The sequence below is a fragment of the Stegostoma tigrinum genome, chromosome 14 (genome assembly GCF_030684315.1).
Source record: "Stegostoma tigrinum isolate sSteTig4 chromosome 14, sSteTig4.hap1, whole genome shotgun sequence".
Lineage (NCBI taxonomy): Eukaryota > Metazoa > Chordata > Chondrichthyes > Orectolobiformes > Stegostomatidae > Stegostoma > Stegostoma tigrinum.
This window is the reverse complement of record NC_081367.1, coordinates 23,831,571-23,850,177: the sequence shown is the minus strand read 5'-3', so window position 1 is coordinate 23,850,177 and position 18,607 is coordinate 23,831,571. Positions and strand designations below refer to the sequence as shown.

Here is an 18,607-nt window from a genome sequence, read left to right as displayed (position 1 = left end):
GTGTTGAAGTGGAAAGAAACACCATTGTTGTTTTTGCAGAGACAGCAAATGAATCATGTGAGACTCTTGAAGTCTCTCATAATTAAAAGATGGCAACATTAGCAATATATTGAAAAGGGATTCTCTCTTGTATCTTGCTCCTCTTTTTAGTGTAACATACATTTTGATGGATGGTATTGATATTGCATTAACTCTATGTTCTGGCCACTTGGATCATGGAAATGTAACAAATTGAAGGGCTCTTAAAGACAAAATCTCAACAGCAGTGATTAATTTTAAAATGCAAGTAATTTCATGGTCATGTATTGTCAGGTTTAGAATGGCAATATAATCAAGTCAAAATTTTACTAACAAAGTGATATGTTTAAACAAAAAATGGAAATCACAAATTACAATTTTATTTTGTAACTGAAAACATATCCAAATACAAATAAATAATTGAATACACACTAACTGTGGTTCATACACATATCTGCAGGAGGTCCAGAGAAAATTGCAGACTTCAACCTTGAAATTCCTACATTAAATAGTTAAGATTGCTGTACAGTTGACTGTTCAACAGAAAAACTTTCACCAAATTTACAGTCTTACAGGTATTTACAGATAGAAATGGACCATTAAATACCAAGATTTAATGTAGGTGTCACACCAGAATTCCTTAAAATAAACAGTAGTCAAATAAAGTACAGCAACCTTTTACCATCCAGTACTTATTTTTAAATACGTATGCACCTTTTCTGTGTGCACATATTAACCCTCCTTTCCCTTCCCCACAGGCTGACATTTGAAAAGTTTTTCTAATAACCACGCACAAAATATAAACACTCAAATTTCTGACATAAAATGAACACGTTCAAATGCATCCCTGCGGAATCAAACGGCATAAAAATGAACAAGTAACAATGTGTTTGTCATTACTGGATTCACTTTCAAAAACTGCTGTCATCCCCCTCTCAACGTAGCACTGTGAACATGATTACTTCTGCTGTTTAAAAATGTTCACAAATCATTTTCACAAAATCAATTTAGATGCATACCAAACACTATTTTACTATTACACATACTGATAGTATATTTGGTGCAAACATACTAGTCAGTTCTGAAGACTGATTTCTAGTAGAAAACTAACTGAATAAATCAGTATTCTTGGCAGTAAACAAGATCTGAGAACAAAAGACAATCAATAAGCAGCTAAAGAGTTTGAAATTAAGCATTAATACCAATATGCTTTACTGAAAATGTGCTTCCGAGTGTAATAGCTGTCTACACTATAATCGGTAAATTGCTAAAGTTGGTATTAGGATTATCATGTGTATAGATCAAGGTCAGAAGCACTAAATTGATACGTTTTGAAAAACAAAAGATGCATACAACCCAAATATTTTACTAACTATTAAAAAAAAACAGAAGAATGGCAGATGCTGTAAATCAGAAACAAAAAACAGAAATTGCTGGAAAAGCCCCGCAGGTCTGGCAGCATCTGTGCAGAGAAATCAGAGAGTTAATGTTTCAGGTCCAGTGACCCTATCAGTTCTGAGGAGTCACTGGACTCGAAACATTAACTCTGATTTTGCTTCACCGATGCTGCCAGACCTGCTGAGCTTTTTTTTAAGCAACTTCTGTTTATGTTTCTGATTTTACTAACCACTGTTTAATTTACATTGATAATATGCCATGTTTCAGCATGCCCATTTTAAAGCTGTAATACCTCATAGTTCTGCAATCAAAAAAAAAGTTAAAAGCTTCAGGAAAAATAATCTTTTCTTGCTGGTGTACACAATGTTTGAATTTTCTACAACAATTCCCTAATGTCTATGGCTATTACCAATCCCAAAACCAAGGCCCAAGACAAGATGATAGTGAAGAGGACGGAAAACACAGTTCTATTTGAATACTCTCAGTCATGCAAAGGAGGCCATTTAATTCTTAACAAATGTAGACGTCTTTAGTTCCTACTTGCACAAAACAAACAGAACTCTGCGGAAACTTGGAGGCAATATTAGCTTGATCTATGATGTAAATGTTTCTTAAAAATCAATGACAATCACATTGTAACAAAATATCTGAATCTTTGTATCATGTGGATTTTTTTTAAGCTCGATTGACAATGAATTTCTAAACAATGCATTTTCATTGTGTTTTATGAAATTCAGACAAGCTAACTTGGTTAAGGTGCAAAACATCAGTTATTCTGAAACATTTCAACAGCAGTCATACACAGCAGGTTTCTGCTTATTTCTTCATTAACAATTTATGATCAATCTGCTCTTAAAACAAATACAATGCACAAATATAGATTAAAAACAAGCTTAAATGTTTGTGATTTATAAACTTTCTTCCATGTATGATATACCTCAGTGCTAATTAAGGTTTTCCTCAAGACCATTTTCCCTATTCTTCGATGAACACATTGACTACATGCAAGGCTACGATTCCACAAGTTCCAGGTACTTATCCAAGTGGCTATAATCCATATGTGGAAATTGACAGTGAGTGCAGGCCACAAGAATAGGAATAGAGACAACATAACCAAGTTCAATTTTGTCCTTAGCTAACACTTGAACATTTCCAGCTAGAATTACTGAATAACCATCAGTTGCTGCTTGACTGACTTTTCATTCACAATTTAAGCATCCACATCACTATTCTGGGGAGATCAATTAACGCCTCACAGACTCTCAGTCTAGGAATTGAACTTGGGACCTCGTTGATCTTTATGAATCAGCTAATTACCTGAAAAGACAGCCATCAACTTCATCAAAAGTTGCTGAAATTTCTTGGATTGAACAAGCCTGCACAGATCAAAACATGGCTAATTTAAACATTGCACACGTGTATAATAAATAAACTATACTGTTTTCACAATCATGCGAGAACAGCACTGTATTAGAGGTTCATGACATCATGTAGTTATGTACAAATCATTTCTTTCCTAGTCCATTTGTTGAACAAAATTTAATTTATAAATAAACACGAAAAGAAACGTTACTTTTGCTTCAATTGGTTTAGTAATCCTGACCCGGATAAAATGTTAATACCTTGCAATCAAACAATAGTCAGTTTCTGGTACAGGGTAACTTAAGATACTGTGATGCTTTCTTCCAGACTAGTTAATCCTATGGTTTTAGATTTGAAAAACATTGCATGTATTTTGGTCTCAGTTGTAATTATGCTTCAAATTCATTCCTATTTAATGGGGTGAAGTGGAATGCGGGTATTATTTCCCTCCATACATTCGTTCAATGTCTGCTAGATAGTGGGTCTTGAGTTCTTTCCGTTTCAATTTGAAGGCATCAGTGACCAGGCCTGTTTCTGGTGTCCATGGCTCAGGACTCAATCGAATTTTCAATGGAATTTCAAACTTCTCCAATCGTGCTGCAAATACAAAAAAAAGTTAAAATATTTTAATAAAATAGGAATAGCATAGATTTCAATGCATTTGGCAGTTAGATAGAATCTCACAAGTTTTACAATCGAGAAAGAGGGTCTGCTTAACCAAATTAGCCCATATTAGTATTTGCTCTCCTTGACCAGTCACACAATTTTTATGCGCCCATATTCCTTTAATTTCTTCAGTTTTACGGAAGCATCTAATCCATTCTTAAATGTTGGACCTAATAGTTCACTCTACAATCTCATCAGTTTGAATAATTAAAAAATACATTTAATCTGTCAGTTCTGTACTTTCAAAACATGTTTTCTAACAAATATGACCGCCGAGCAACCAAAAAGCAAACTCTTCTTATCCTCGGGCAGTCAGACAGCTTGAGTCTACGCCTGACCATGTTATCCTCAAAACAATGCACTTATTCTGGGTATAGCTGAGGACAGAAGCAAAAGACTTGTTCATTTTATCTGCCACTTTTTGATTATTTATCAAATTCCCATTAACATTCACTCACACTTTACATTTTTCCTTTTTAAATACTTGTAATATCTGAAACATACATCATTGAGTTTCTATTGATCTATCCCTAATCTAATATGCCAGTTCACTTCAATTAGTTTAGCTTTCATGCAAATTTACCCATTTCATTTAAGAAATGAAAATACCGGTCTTAGACACAATCTATTTCAAACTAGTGTATAAATATCAATCAGATTGTTGTTGCTGTTAACTAAGGGTACCTTTACTGTGAGGCCATTAATTAATCCCGTTATATTACACAATGCCAGATTTAATACAGGTCCAGAACATGCTGCTCAAAGCAACTCAAAAGCATTTTATGAATTCCTCAACCAGGCTACTAACGACAATTTGATTTTCTGGTTCATATGTACAGTAATCCATGAATATAGTGATCCTTTACCATAACCCAATATTTCTTCTTGAATGCTTTGTCCCACATTGTGGCTACTGTCAGGGGGCTGTAGGCTACCCCAACTTCTCTTTCCCCTACAATTCCTCATCTCCACCGCAGACTCCTAAACCTCAGTGGGGGAGCATTTCGGGAGTAGTGCCCATAATACAATGAGTTAGCTGCTTGTGGACAGGGTTTACAGCACTCCTGAAGGGATCAATTCCAGAATATTGAGGGAGACAAGAGAACAAATTCCTGGAGCACTGACAGACATTTGTTCCCTCTTTGGGCACAGGTGAGGTCCCAGAGGACTGGAGAATAGCCAATGTTGTCCCGTTGTTTAAAAAGGGTAGCAGGGATAATCCTGGAAATTACAGGGCTGAGAGCCTCATGTTGGTGGTAGGGAAATTATTGGAAAAGATTCTCAGGGAGAAGAGCTACACACATTTGGAAGCAAATGGACACAGAAGTGATAGGCAGCATGGTTTTGTGCAGAGGAGGTCATGCCTCACTAACTTGATCGAGTTTTTTGAGAAGGAGACAAAAGATGATTTATGAGGGAAAAGCAGTTGATGTTGTCTACGTGGACTTCAATAAAACCTTTGACAAGGTTCCTAATGGCAGACTGGTACAAAAATGTGAAGTCACATTGTATCAGGGGTGAGCTTACAAGATGTATTCAGAACTGGCTTAGTCATTGGAGGCTGAGGGTAACGGTAGAAGGAAGATTTTCAGAATGGAAGGCTGTGACTAGTGGGATCAGTACTGGGACCTCTGTTGTTCGTGGTCTACATAAACGACTTGGAGGAAAATGTACCTGGTCTATTAGTGAGCTTGTGGATGATACAAAGATTGGTGGAGTTGCAGTTAGTGAGGAACATTGTAAGAGGATACGGCAGGACAATAGGTCAGTTGGAGGCATAGGCAGAAAAACAGTAGGTGGTGTTTAATCCAGACAAATATGAGGAGATGCATTTTGAAGGTCAAATACGAGTGGAAATTATATAGAGAATGGCAGAACCTTTAGGAGTACTGACATGCTGAGGGATCGAGTTTGCAGGTCCACAGATCACTGAAGGTGGCAACTCAGGTAGATTGGCTAGTAAAAAAAAGGCCTTTGGCACGTTTGCCTTCATTGGATCGTGCATTGAGTACAAGGATAGACAAGTTATACAGTAGCTTTATAGAACTTAGGTTACACCATACTTGAAATATTGCAGAGTTCTGGGTCACCACACTACCAGAGGATGTGGATGCTTTGGAGAGGATACAGGAAAGGTTTACCAGGGATGTTGCCTGGTATGAAGGATTTTAGCTATGAAGAAATGTTGAATAGACTGGATTTGTTTTCACTGGAATACAGGAAGTTGTGGGGCAACCTGGTAGAGGTTTAAAAGATTGTGAATGGGATAAAGTGGATGGCATGAGCCTTTTTCTGAGGGTAGAGGGATCAATTACTAGGGGACACAAGTTCAAGGTGCAGTCAGTTTAAAGAACGTGCAAGGTAAGTTCTTCACACAAAGGATGGTGAATGCCTGGAATGTGCTGCCAGAGATAATGGTGGAAGCAGACATAACAACAACATTCAAGACACACCTGGTTGAATAAACAAATAGGTAGGGAATAGATGGATACCAAGCCTGTAAGTGAAGACAGTTTTCATATGGAAGGGCAAAATGAGTCTGCACAGGCTTGGAGAGCCAAAGGGCCTGTCCTGTGCTGTATCCTTCTTTGGTCCTAAACCAATATCAGCTCTAACTAGTGCACAAATGCGAGCCTTGATAAAGAACGCTACACTTCCACCTTTACCTAGCTTCCTATTCTTCTTGAATGTCATACATCCTTCAATATTCAGCCAATCCTCACCACCCTGCAGCCACAAAATGCAGATCAATTTATTTACTGTGTTAAGAATACTTTATTCATTCAGAAGCAGAGCTCTAGTTTTGTCTTTGTTATCTTTACAACGTCTGGTCTGGATTGTTAGTATGTTCATAAGTTTCTTTTGCCCTGTCCCTTCCTCCCATTTTCAGACTCTTATTTCTCATCTTCCTCTCATATTGTCTCTATTCTTTGGATACATCTCAATTTAGATGCATTCCCTCAATTTAGTTTAAAACCTTCACTGTTTCCCTTGTTGTGTGGCTTATAAGAACACTGGACACCACATGGTCCAGGCATAGACCATCCAAATGGTATGGCCTCCCACTTTCCCCAATTGTGATACTAAGAGGGCCCTGAACCAGAAGCCACTTCTCTCACATCAACCTCTGAGACACGTATTCATCTAATTTTACATACCTTATGCCAATGTGGTTGTGGCTCAGGTAATATTCTAGAGGCTATAACCCTGAAGCTCTGCTTTTCAATTTAGTGCATAACTCATCATACCATCTGCGTAGAACTTCCTTTCTAGTTCTACCTATCACTGGTACCCATTTGGACCACAACAACAGGATCCTTCTTATCCCACTTTCAAGATTCTTTCCAATCCTGAGATGATGTCCTAAGTCCTTGCACAGGGCAGGCAACACAGCTGTGTGGCTCTGTGCTGCAGACAATGGTGTCAATGTCCCCTATTACATTCCTAGTTGCACCCCCCACTTGAGTGGCTTCCTGTTTCATGGTCAGTTTGCTCAACCATCCAGCAGTGCCCACTTTCATCCAAACAGGCTGAGTGTACCTGAATCTTACTGGGCAGCTACCGAAGGTGATACTGTCTTCTGGGTCCCTTTACTTGCCTTACCAGTCAGACATTCTTCTGACCAGTGGCCAAATCTAAGGCTCGCAAGAGTTTTGACTGCCTCCTGAGACACAGAATTTACGTCACTTTCCATAACACACTATAGGGTCTGTAGTTAAGCCTAAAGCTCAAATACTGGGCTGAGGTTGCCTGAATTTCAAGCACTGACTGCTGACATGTTTGCCCAGGATTACAATTGTATTTAAGAGCTCTCACAGGCTGCAGTCTTGACATGTCACCTGACCTGGCACCAACTAAAACACGGTGGCTCAGTGGTTAGCACTGCTGCTTCACAGCACCAAGGACCTTCATTTGATTCCAGCCTAGGGTGACTGTCTGCGTGGAGCTTGCACATTCTCCCCGTGTCTGCGTGGGTTTCCGCCAGGTACTCCTGTTTCCTCGCACAGTCTAAAAGATGTGCAAGTTAGGTGGATTGACCATGCTAAATTGCAGTGTTCAGGGATGTGTAGGTTAGGTGCATTAGCCAAAGAAAATGCAGGGTTATAGGGAAAGGGATGCTCTTTGGAGGATTGGTGTGGACTTTTTGGGCTGAATGGCATGTTTTCACACTATGGGGATTTAACGATTCTTTTCTATGAACTGTATTCTACATTTATTAGCTGCTTTTTATACATGTTTTACTAGCTTTACCACCAATTTGAAATTAAGAATGGAAAGACCTGAATCACTACCAGAGACTCAAAACACCTAGCTTCTGTCTCTGTAGTAGTGCAAGAATCAGTTACAATGAATCGAGCTTGGTCTTTAACTGCATGTCTCAGGATCCTTCTCTCACTGCTGTCTTGGGTCCTCATCTCATCCCTTCCTCTTGACATGTTTCACGGAAATACTATAACCACTCATTTTTTGCACGTTACACATGCCATTTTTCGTCATTTTAGTCTAAACTATAATAGGTTCACCATGAGCAAATGATTACCAACCTTTGCTGTTACAGGTTGCAGCTCCCTAATCTGGCCTTCCGGTATGGCAACCTCTGTGGTCCAGCACCATAGTACACTCAAGTCCTCTTTATTGACTAGGGATAACAACATGGACTTCCCACAGACCAAAAAAATGCAAATACCTCCCTTACGTAGCACAAAGGACCATCATGTTTGTTGAGGCAGACCGGATGAGACAATGGGAAAATCAGGTCTAGGATTGACTTTGTGGATTCATGGGTAACAAATTGTCAGATACCAAGGACTAAGTGTACTTCCAGTTTCCCTAGAAATGCGATTGATGTAAGTAAAGATGAGGCCTTTATTTTTAGTGTGTTTATGCACTAAAATCACTTGATCTCCTTTGGTCCGGTAAATTCTCTAGTCCAGCAAAATGGTCCCCATTAGGGAGAAGCAATCTGTATTAGAGGTGCCCTGATCAAACTTACTTTTACCTATACTGGTTGTCATTTCACTTTGCTTTTATCTTGTACATACCTATTTTCTCCTCTTTCACATTCTATAGGAAAACATCCAAGTTTTGTTTGACAGAAGACCCTGACAATGGCAGACCACGAGGCTATTTTGTGAAGCATGACTGAAAGGGAGAACTTTTTATTTATAAGGGCCATGACAGCTGAAGCTGTGAATAGACATTTAACCAATTCGGCTATTTTTGGAATATTACCTTTATTGATCAAAGTTTATATCTGAAGTGGGCTTTTCAATAGAAAGGGCTATTTTATTAAAAAAGCTGAAGCTCACCTATTGCAGCAGCATCAGTAATTTCTCTCAGCACCTCTTTCTCCATTTCTGGGTGGTTACAAATGTCATTCCAGCTTCCTATTATTCCCTTCTGTTGAGCTAGGGCTAATAATTGTTTCTGATTAGGCACCACAAAACCGATGACATAAGACTGATCACTGAAAAGACAGAAACACAACCACTAATTATGAGTGGCTGATAAATCTTCAGAATAAACAAATTTTAATTAAATTCAAAAACCAGGCATAAAAACCCCACATTATGTTCAGAAACAACTGATAGCTTACAAGAGGGGTGCATATATTTTTCAGCATTTCCATAAATGCAAATAAATAATTTTCCAGTTGTGCAGTATAAATGGCATGGACAGAAATAAAACACCCAGGGATGGCATTCACACTTAAAAATTTATATATATTGATCCATAATTTTCTGTATCAGAGTGTGTGCCAATAGTTAAACTTGCCACTGTGTAAAAAGATATTATAAATTTTTACACTGCGGGTTGCCATTAACATCAGAGTAAGACAAATCTGGTTCTGAGACTAGAGTGAATAGGGCAATGCGAAATCAGGTAAAAGAAAGAAAAATAAAGACTGCTTAGGTCTGTGTTATGAGGCAGTGAGAGAAGATAGACGGAAAGGAAAAATTTAAAAATTAACTTAAAAATTGCAACAATTCAAACTTAAAGGAATGTCATATCTAACTTCCAGTACCAGAAAAGTTGAGTGGCAGTTTTCAATACTTACTATATTTTCTAAAGGACCAAAGAAGAATGAAAATGGCTTAAATTTCAGTGGCTAGTGCATATCAGCTGTGTAAGTACAGGAACTTCATGCTGTTCAATACTTTCCAACAGCTAGCCAGACAATAAGATGTCATTAGTAATGAAGAGATATTTGGGACAGCAACATTTTAATTTCTGCATTTTGCATCTGCCCTCACCTAAAATTGCTACGACTTTCACACACAAATAACTGTCAAATTGTTCCGTAGCCTTTTGGACAACAAATTATTACCCAACGTTGGCACGGGGCAGAAGCTTTTAATGGCCAAATCCGAAGGTGTTAAATAGAGGAAAAAGTGACGTACGCCTGCAATAGTTCTCTTTGTATTTCCCTCTGAAAGGAACAATGAGCTTGGTGGAAAGGGACCCCCCCACAACAATCCCCTTCAAAACGCTTGAGGGCAGATAAATGAAAGAAAATCCAGAAAAAAGCAGCTTCCATGTAAATAGATTAGATTTACTGACTGTATCTGAACTCTAAATAATCAATGAGGAAGCAACACAGCAATCTTACTCTGTGGAGCATTTCACTCAAAAAGGATATTGCATAATATTTACCTGTTCGCATAGGCACAGATATTATCTATTAATGGGCTGTTCTTCAAAGCAGACTCCACCTTTCCCAGGGCAACATATTCTCCAGCCTGCAGCTTCACAAGATCTTTCTTACGATCTACAAAATATATAATTGTAGTTACTACAGCACTTCTCGAAATTAAATATTTTCCAGAAAATTCAACATCCGATGTGCATCATGATTTTACCTAAATCCAAATACAACATTGTCATATAGAGACAGTAGAGTTATGAACTTCAGAGATAATGGGAACTGCAGATGCTGGAGAATCCAAGACAACAAAATGTGAGGCTGGATGAACACAGCAGGCCAAGCAGCATCTCAGGAGCACAAAAGCTGACGTTTCGGGCCTAGACCCTTCATCAGAGAGGGTTATGAACTTGGCAACTTTTGGGTGTAAAGTTTTCGCTTCCTTTAAAACATATTCTTTAAAGATGTGCTTTTAATTGATAATGAAAAATTTCCTGTGTGTTAAGTTTGGCATTCAATTAATAATCATGTTTGGCATTTTCATAACAGCTGTTGGTACCAGACTGTATCAACATGATCCTAATAGTGGTTTTCTCATTGGTCGGGTGTATTTTATAATCCCATAAGGAGACACTAACTTAATGATGAAAGATTTTAAAATTTAAAGTGTCATAAAGGAGGAAAATGAATGTAGAGGGGTGTTGGAAGGGTTAACAAATGAAACAAAAATATCCTAAGGGGATCTTGACTGCAGATGCGGCGAGGTTGTTTCCTTCTATGGAAGCATTTAGAATTAGTTTTAAAAATGAGGGGTTGCCCGCGAAAGTGCAATTTGGTGTTTTTTCCCCCACCCCTCAGTCTTTGAAACTCTCTTTCTGAAAAGGTTATGGAATCAAACCTTGAATATTTTTAAGGCAAAGTAAATAGAAACATTTCAAGAAAAGGATGAAAGATTCAGGGTAGGCAGGAATGTGGATCTGACGTTACAAACAGATCAACCATTATCTTACTGAATGGTTGCAGCAGGCTCAAACGGCTGAATGGCCTGCTACTCTTTATTCTCGTTTGCAATCCCCAGTAACAATTTGGCAATGAAAAGAATATCCATCTGATGTGGATCAAATATAATTAGGGAGGCAAGAGAAGACAGAATTAGAGCAATACAACTATGTCTGAGATTTTTGTGGGGCGAGAGGAGACTGTAGACTTGGGGATCACTGAGGCCACAGAGCAATTTCAAAACATGTATGAAAATATATCTTTGTCAGGGGTACAGAACTTGCTGCAAGAGCACCAGAGGTTTGGATGACCTTGTTTCAAGGACAGAATGAGGAAATCAGTTAGGAGAATCAATGGTGATCCATCTGCTGTCTCCTCTCTTCCTGCTTACTCAATGCGAATTGTTGGTCTGCCTTTTCCTACTTCAAGTCACCAGTGAGAAATTATGTAGCATTCAATTTTGGAAGAGTGCAATGATGTGGAACCCTATTCTAGGGGCAAATTGCAGACAATCCCTCAACTGCTCAAAATCTTCAGAATTGCCATTACTTCTGTAAGGATTCCGGTGATCCTCCGGTTTGGTATGGCTGCTCAGGGGTATCATTTGCTACACTGGAAGAGACATTCTTTCCCCAGTAACCATTTTGTCACATTTTTAGTATCAAATATTGAGGAATGTTAATTAACTTCTCAAAATTCCATTGTGGCAGCAGTTCGTGTCAGGACATTCCTGTCACTGACAGCTGGAAGCATACCAATATTGAAGGGTCTAGGCCTGAAACGTCAGCTTTTGTGCTCCTGAGATGCTGCTTGGCCTGCTGTATTCATCCAGCTCCACAGTTTGTTATCTTGGATTCTCCAGCATCTGCAGTTCCCATTATCACTGATACAAATGTAGGGCTATGCTAACTTTGATGGACATTGGCAAAGCATGCTTAGGGTTAGGTCCATTAGGTAGTAGCATCTATTTGACCGGGTTTCAGAGATCTCCATCTACCACTCTTCTCCTACATGTCTTCTCAGATAGGTCTAAGATTATGACACTTGGTTATTACACCAAGTGTGCTGGGTATGATCACCTACAACCAGCTCAACGTTCAAATGCTATCGTCTGATGCTAATGGCAGCTAACATCCAGTTGCTGCTAATGACAGTGATTATGAAGGCTTTCTTCAATCCACAAAAGGAGCAACAATTTCACCAATCCTAAGATTAATAAGCAATTTGACAGCAGGTACCTTAGCCAGAATATATTAAAGACTTCATTGAAATAGAGAAAGTGGAAAAGAAAAATTGCCAAGCATGTTATAAAACAGATTGGTAATCTAGTATTGTCAATTATATGCCACCACTCAAAACGTTAAAGCTATGCTTTAGATCAAGGACTGGAGCAGAGAGCAGAATATGCTTTGATCCATTCATGATTCAGAATACCTATGAGCTAAATTGCTGCAGTAACATTGTTAACATTATCTCAATATCTCTTGGCGAACTTCTTCATTTTCAGACCTGAGGGCTTGGGAAAAGAATGGAAATGAATACATTGGAAAAATTAGACGCAAAAGACTTTTTATCTTGTAATTTCCTTGGAGATGTTAGCATTGGTTACAAGACAATTATATGATTGAAAGGAATATCTGCAAAAGGGTTGTGTCTGGCAGTCAGTCGAAAAACTGGCCTTCCTGCCTGTCATGCTACTTCTTCTTAAACCTGGTTTCATAATCTAATACTGAATTGCAAATGTCACTGAAGTTATTTAAAAAAAAGCCTCTTATTACTTCTAAGAATCCAAGACATAGAAGCTCTACAATGGCTTAGGTTAAGTATTGATGCAGTCAGGTGAGATGATACAAAATGGGAAGTCAAGTGGATTGTGGGTCAAAAGGTGTTCAAATGCCTCCTATGCGCTTTAACTTGATGCCTCATCTAAATCCTTAAATGTATGAAAAAGAGGGACATAATATATCTTTCACCGAAAAATACAATAAATAATTCTAACAATGGAGAGTATACATCTTTCTCTCAAGCTATTTGTTACTAATACTACTTTATGTTAAAATGTTACGTTCATTACAGAATTCTACTGAGCTGGGAAATTAGAAAAGTAAATGGAATTAAATCAACTACGTTTATGTAAAATTTTGCAGCATATCCAAATTGCCCATTATGCTTGATGATACTGGCCTAAGTAAACAGCTGCTTCCAGATGTTTGCTGACTGCTTACTGACATGAAAACAGCTCAGAAAGTTAACTAAATCCTGGAGGCAATTTTGCAGTTAAACATATGGCAATGCTTTAGTAGGAGCACTTCTAGTTCTCAGAAGGGCACAAAGATGTAATTCCTAAATCAAATTTGGCATTTTTAGTTGTTGACGAATGCACTTTCCCAAGATTAAACCAAGTTTCTGCCAATTACAAGTCAAAGGAAGAAAAGAAAAATTTAAGGGCAGACCCACACACAATATTCAAAAGACAGATACTTCTGAAAAAAAACCTTTTAAACAAAGTTTGCAATAACATTTCAGTTGATGAGTTTCTTTAACTTAAACACATCGATACAAAAAAAAATTACACTATTCCCATTTGATATTGACTGGAAATTTAAATGCTAAAGTTTATATACCATATCTCTGAGCTCTTCAGATACTAACCAATGACTTTAAGGCATCCATCATCTTGAAATTCGCCTATATCCCCAGTACAAAACCATGCCTGTCCATCCTTATCTACAAAATAATCTTCGAGTGTTTTGGATTTGTTTTTGAAGTATCCCAGGGTAACATTTGGGCCACCAATAAGGATTTCTCCTCTAGCATGCGGCTTGTCATATACTGTATATCCACCTGGTCAGTGAGAGGAAAAAGAATGCGTAGACATCATTCTAAACAACACATGCAAGTTACACACAATTTATTTAGAATTTTTAAACAATCATGTAAAATATTTTGTCTCTAAGTCTTACTGTTGTGTCAGTCTTACAATACTCACCACACCTCGAAAATCATTTCATTCCATGGTAGCGAGAAAACAGGAAAACTATACTAACTCAATTTTAACCTAACACACCTACTGAGAGCTCCTGTTTTAACTCTTTCCTGTGATTCCAGTATCAAACCATAGATTAACACTGGGGCAAGCATATTTTGCTGTTATCACAGATTAAAAGCAGCAGAACCATTTAATACAAGGAGTATATTGCTGCTGAAAACCACATCACGTGTGAAATAATATTAAGCACAGATAGTCTTAATTTGACTGCCATTATTTGATCAAAACTAGGATTTTGTTTTGCAATTTAGAGTTCATTCTATGAATAAAGTTAACTTTACATCAAGGTACCCACTTAAAACTTACTTCGGAGAAATATACACACAAAAGATTTTGCATTATCAAACATATCAAGGTCACTCTTTTCTCAAATCTAGTCGGGAAAATGGCAAACATGATATTTCAATAGCAGATACATCAAACTGGCCCAAGAGCAAAGCTCTGCTGTTTAATTCCCTCGGTAATAACCTAACAAAGATGGCCATTAAACATGGTGAAAGATAAATCCTTGACCAAAACTATTTTATGATCTTAGCCATCTGCACTCAATTTATGTCCGGACATAGCACCAAATAATTTTCTGAAGCTGAAGTCCTAAGAATTATTAATTGTAATAAGTATTACGATTTCATTTTAAATAGAGAACTCTAATTGAAGAAAGGCCCAAAGGACATAGGTCGCAATAAACTTACCAAACATTCACAAGTTTTAAACTAAACTCATTAGTCACATAATGTGTACATTTGATACATCCAAGTTCAAATGATATACTTTGAGATTGAGAATGACTACCAAAAAAGGTATTGTAGGTCAGCTTCTCTCCTCTAGGATGCTCAAATGCCCCTTAACTGTCTTCTTCCCAACCTCGCAAACTTGGTGACATAACTCACTTATTCAATAAACCCAGCCTTGACTTCTTTAACCTAGCAAACTTCTGCTCTCACTTCAAACTCTCTTTCCCTCAGATCCTTGAACGTATTGTTGCCTCCAAGTCAGAGATATAGCCAGAGGAAGAATCAACTGCAATGTGTTGCTTTTAATTCCTATATATTACTTCTAATAGATCCCTTTAAGTCTCTTCCTGGCTCCCTTCTATTCATTGCCTACATCTTGGTCCTTGGCAATATATACCAAAAATATATGATTCCACATGAACCAATGATACCCAGATCCACCTCTCTCACCACTCTGATTTTTAACCTTACTGGATTCTGGACAAGTAATGGATGAGTTGATGTTTTTTTCCAATTAATTGTTGAGAAGATGGAGGCCACTAAGTATAACTTAGTCTAGGTGACAGGGGTCTTGGTTGGAGAATGTATGCAAAGCCCTGGTCATCTTTCTTTGTGAGGCCGGATACTATTTTGGCCTGAAATGGACACACACTCACCTGGACAGTGTTGAGTTACCTGCTTGATCAAATCCTCAGGGATGTAAATCTAGGCCTCCTACCCCTACCCCAACCCCAGCTCCAGCTCCAGCTCCAGCGCTATCAGTAAAAGGCCACCAGTTCTTCTGTACTGGCAGTGCCATCAAGGACAGTGGATGCTTCTAATCAGGAGGCTTTCACTGGAGATTGTCACCGGATCCCTGAAGAGAGTTAAGTGGGGTTGGGAGGGGAGTCAGATGAAAGGATGAAGTGGCTTTCAACTCCCTTCCCTGGCAGGTCATTGACTAACCCAACAGGATTTACTTGGGGACTTTCTGTGGGTATGGGAGACCGATGGGAATCTTGTTAAATCCTTGAGCCACTATTAAATCCTGGCTGCCCTGGAGATAATTGGTTTTAGGTAGCTTTTTAACAAGCTTAACCGACATCTCCTGTTGCTAGCAGGTGCATTCTCATACTGAGCCTTTTCCAACCTCACGATATGAGAGATACTATTCTTTATCTCAGCACTATGAGGTGGGTACTAGACCTCTCTCTCAATTGCCTTGGCCAGCCTGTTATCTTGGCCACTCCAGTGAGCTCCACTAAATTCTGTCCAATATCTTTATTCCCACCGCAAACTTAGTCTCATCAACTCCATTCCAGTCACTAGTCAGCATGCGTAGCTGAAAGAGTGTTTGTATCTTTTTAATCCTCAGCTTAGCTTCCAACCCTTTATCCTTTTCATCACAAAACTATCTACTTTCCAAGACAACATGCTCTGCTTTCATCCATACCATAGCTCATCTACATCCATGCTTTTGTCACCTTTAGACCAGACCACTCCAGTGTTATCTATGCTGGTCTGCCCATTATCTTGTATTTTCCATAAATAAAGGTATCCAAAACCTTTTCACGCATAACCTAATTTGCACTAAATCGTGTTCACAGATCATTCTGGTGCACACAGATCTATACTGGCTCATTCTGTCAGTGCATTTATTTTAATAATTCATATCTTTGTTTCCAATTCCTTCCATGGTATTAAGGCTCCGGATCTTTCTAACCGTCACTAGCGCTGCAACTCGAAGATCTCTGTACTCTTCCAATTCTGGTTTCTTTTGCAACTGATTTTATTCATTCCATTACCCTCTAAACCCCTGCACCGCTTCACCTGCTCTAAATACCTCTGAAAGCTAACGCTTTGATCGTGTATCCTAATACACCTTCTCAAATAGCCTTACGTTAACCTTTGCTTGAAAGCTGCTCCTGTCAACCATATTGTGATGTCCCATGATGTGAAAGCCACTGCAAAAATCCATATTGTTGTTGCCTACTGTGATACAAACATTGAGATTTACATATATTAGAAGTCAATTACTGGCAATTCAAGATTGTTAGAGACTCTTTTGGAAATACTTTTAGCTAAACAGAAACATCCATAGTTTAGGCAGGGAGACCTTAGGGTTTCAATTTTTACTTTGATTTTTGGGCAGTCCTGTGAAGTTCTCTGAATAGTGTGGCCACGTATACAAATTTTCCTGAAAAATGAATGGCATATAATGAACAATGTTGCCTTAGACAGTCAATCGCAAACAAGTAGTATTGGGATAAAACCCTGCAGAAGTTATTTAAAACAAAGCACACTTTTCCAGGTTTGTGATAGCTCCAATATGAAGCTACTTGAAGTCCCAATCTAAAAGTTGAAGACACAAATGACTTGGAAATCTATTGAGGTGTTAGATAGTGTTTTGCTGCTTTAGGTAACAAACCAGGGGTGTTTTTTGGGTACTATACATTAAGTGTTTATTTATTTTCACCTGGCATCAACCTAGGTACTGGAAAAGACAACTGCGGAAACAGCCCTGACGACCCTGCAAAGTCCTCCTCACTAACAGTTGGGGGTTAGGGCAATAATTGGGAAAGCTATCTCACAAACTAGTTAACCAGCAGCCAGACATTATCTGTAAAATATGATTCTGTGAGTACGACAACGTCCCAGACACTACCATCACCATCCCCAGATCTATCCTGTCCCACTGGTAGGACAGACCCAGCAGAGGTGGTAGCACAGTGGCATACAGTCAGGAGGTTGTTGCGCTCCGAGTCCTCAACATTGACTCTGGACCACATGAAGTATCAGGTCTTCAGGTTAAACACGGGCAAGGAAACCTCCTGTTGATTACCACATACCGTCCTGCCTCAGTGGATGAATCAGTATTCCTCAATGTTAAACAACACTTAGAGGAAGCACTGTGGATGGGCAAGAGCAGAAAACACTCAGTGGGGGATTTCAATGTCCACCACCAAGAGTGGCTCGGCAGCTCTACTACTGATCGAGCTGATCAGGTCCTCAAGGACATAGCTGCTATACTGGGTCCGCAGCAGGTGGTGAGGGAACCAATAGGCGGCACGGTGGCTCAGTGGTTAGCACTGCGGCCTCACAGCTCCAGGGACACGAGTTCGATTCTCAGCCTTGGGCAACTGTGTGTGGAGTTTGCACAATTCTCCCCATGTCTGCATGGGTTTCCTCCCATAGTCCAAAGATGTGCAGGTTAGGTGCATTGGCCATAGGGATGTGTAGATTAGGTGGGTTATAGGGAGATGGATCTGGGTAGGATGCTCGGAGGGTCGGTGTGGACTTGTTGGGCCAAAGGGCCTGTTTCCACACTGTAGGGATGCTATGATTCAACAAGGTTGAAAAACATACTTGACCTCATCCCGCCTCCTTGACCTGTCCGTCCTCCCCGGACTGACCTATCCCCTCCCTACCTCCCCACCTATACTCTCCTCTCCACCATTCTCCTCTATCCATCTTTGATCCGCCTCCCCCTCTCTCCCTATTTATTTCAGAACCGTCTTCCCATTCCCCTCTCTGATGAAGGGTCTCGGCCCGAAACGTCAGCTTTTGTGCTCCTGAGATGCTGCTTGGCCTGCTGTGTTCATCCAGCTCCACACTTTGTTATCTCTCTTCCTTACTAGTCTGCCTGCTGCCATCTGTCCATGACAGCATTGTTAAGACCACTGCACAGTCTTTGTGGAGATGAAGTCCCGCCTTCACACAGAGAATAACTTCCATCAGGTTGTGTGGCACTATCACCGT

The 18,607-nt window shown here is 39.2% G+C and overlaps 1 protein-coding gene across 3 annotated transcripts in view; it reads right to left on the bottom strand.

Moving 5' to 3' along the window:
* Nucleotides 1–376: 376 nt before the first annotated feature.
* acsl3a (acyl-CoA synthetase long chain family member 3a) overlaps nucleotides 377–18,607 on the bottom strand; it is a 107,902-nt gene continuing 89,671 nt past the window's right edge. For all 3 annotated transcript variants that reach the window (XM_059651043.1, XM_059651045.1, XM_059651044.1), the window contains 4 exons: nucleotides 13,739–13,930; nucleotides 10,099–10,213; nucleotides 8,754–8,911; nucleotides 377–3,375 (listed from right to left, as the gene is read on the bottom strand). In XM_059651043.1, coding sequence (XP_059507026.1) covers nucleotides 3,218–3,375; nucleotides 8,754–8,911; nucleotides 10,099–10,213; nucleotides 13,739–13,930 — 623 coding nt within the window. In that variant the 3' untranslated portion in view covers nucleotides 377–3,217. The remainder of the gene's footprint in view (nucleotides 3,376–8,753; nucleotides 8,912–10,098; nucleotides 10,214–13,738; nucleotides 13,931–18,607) is intronic.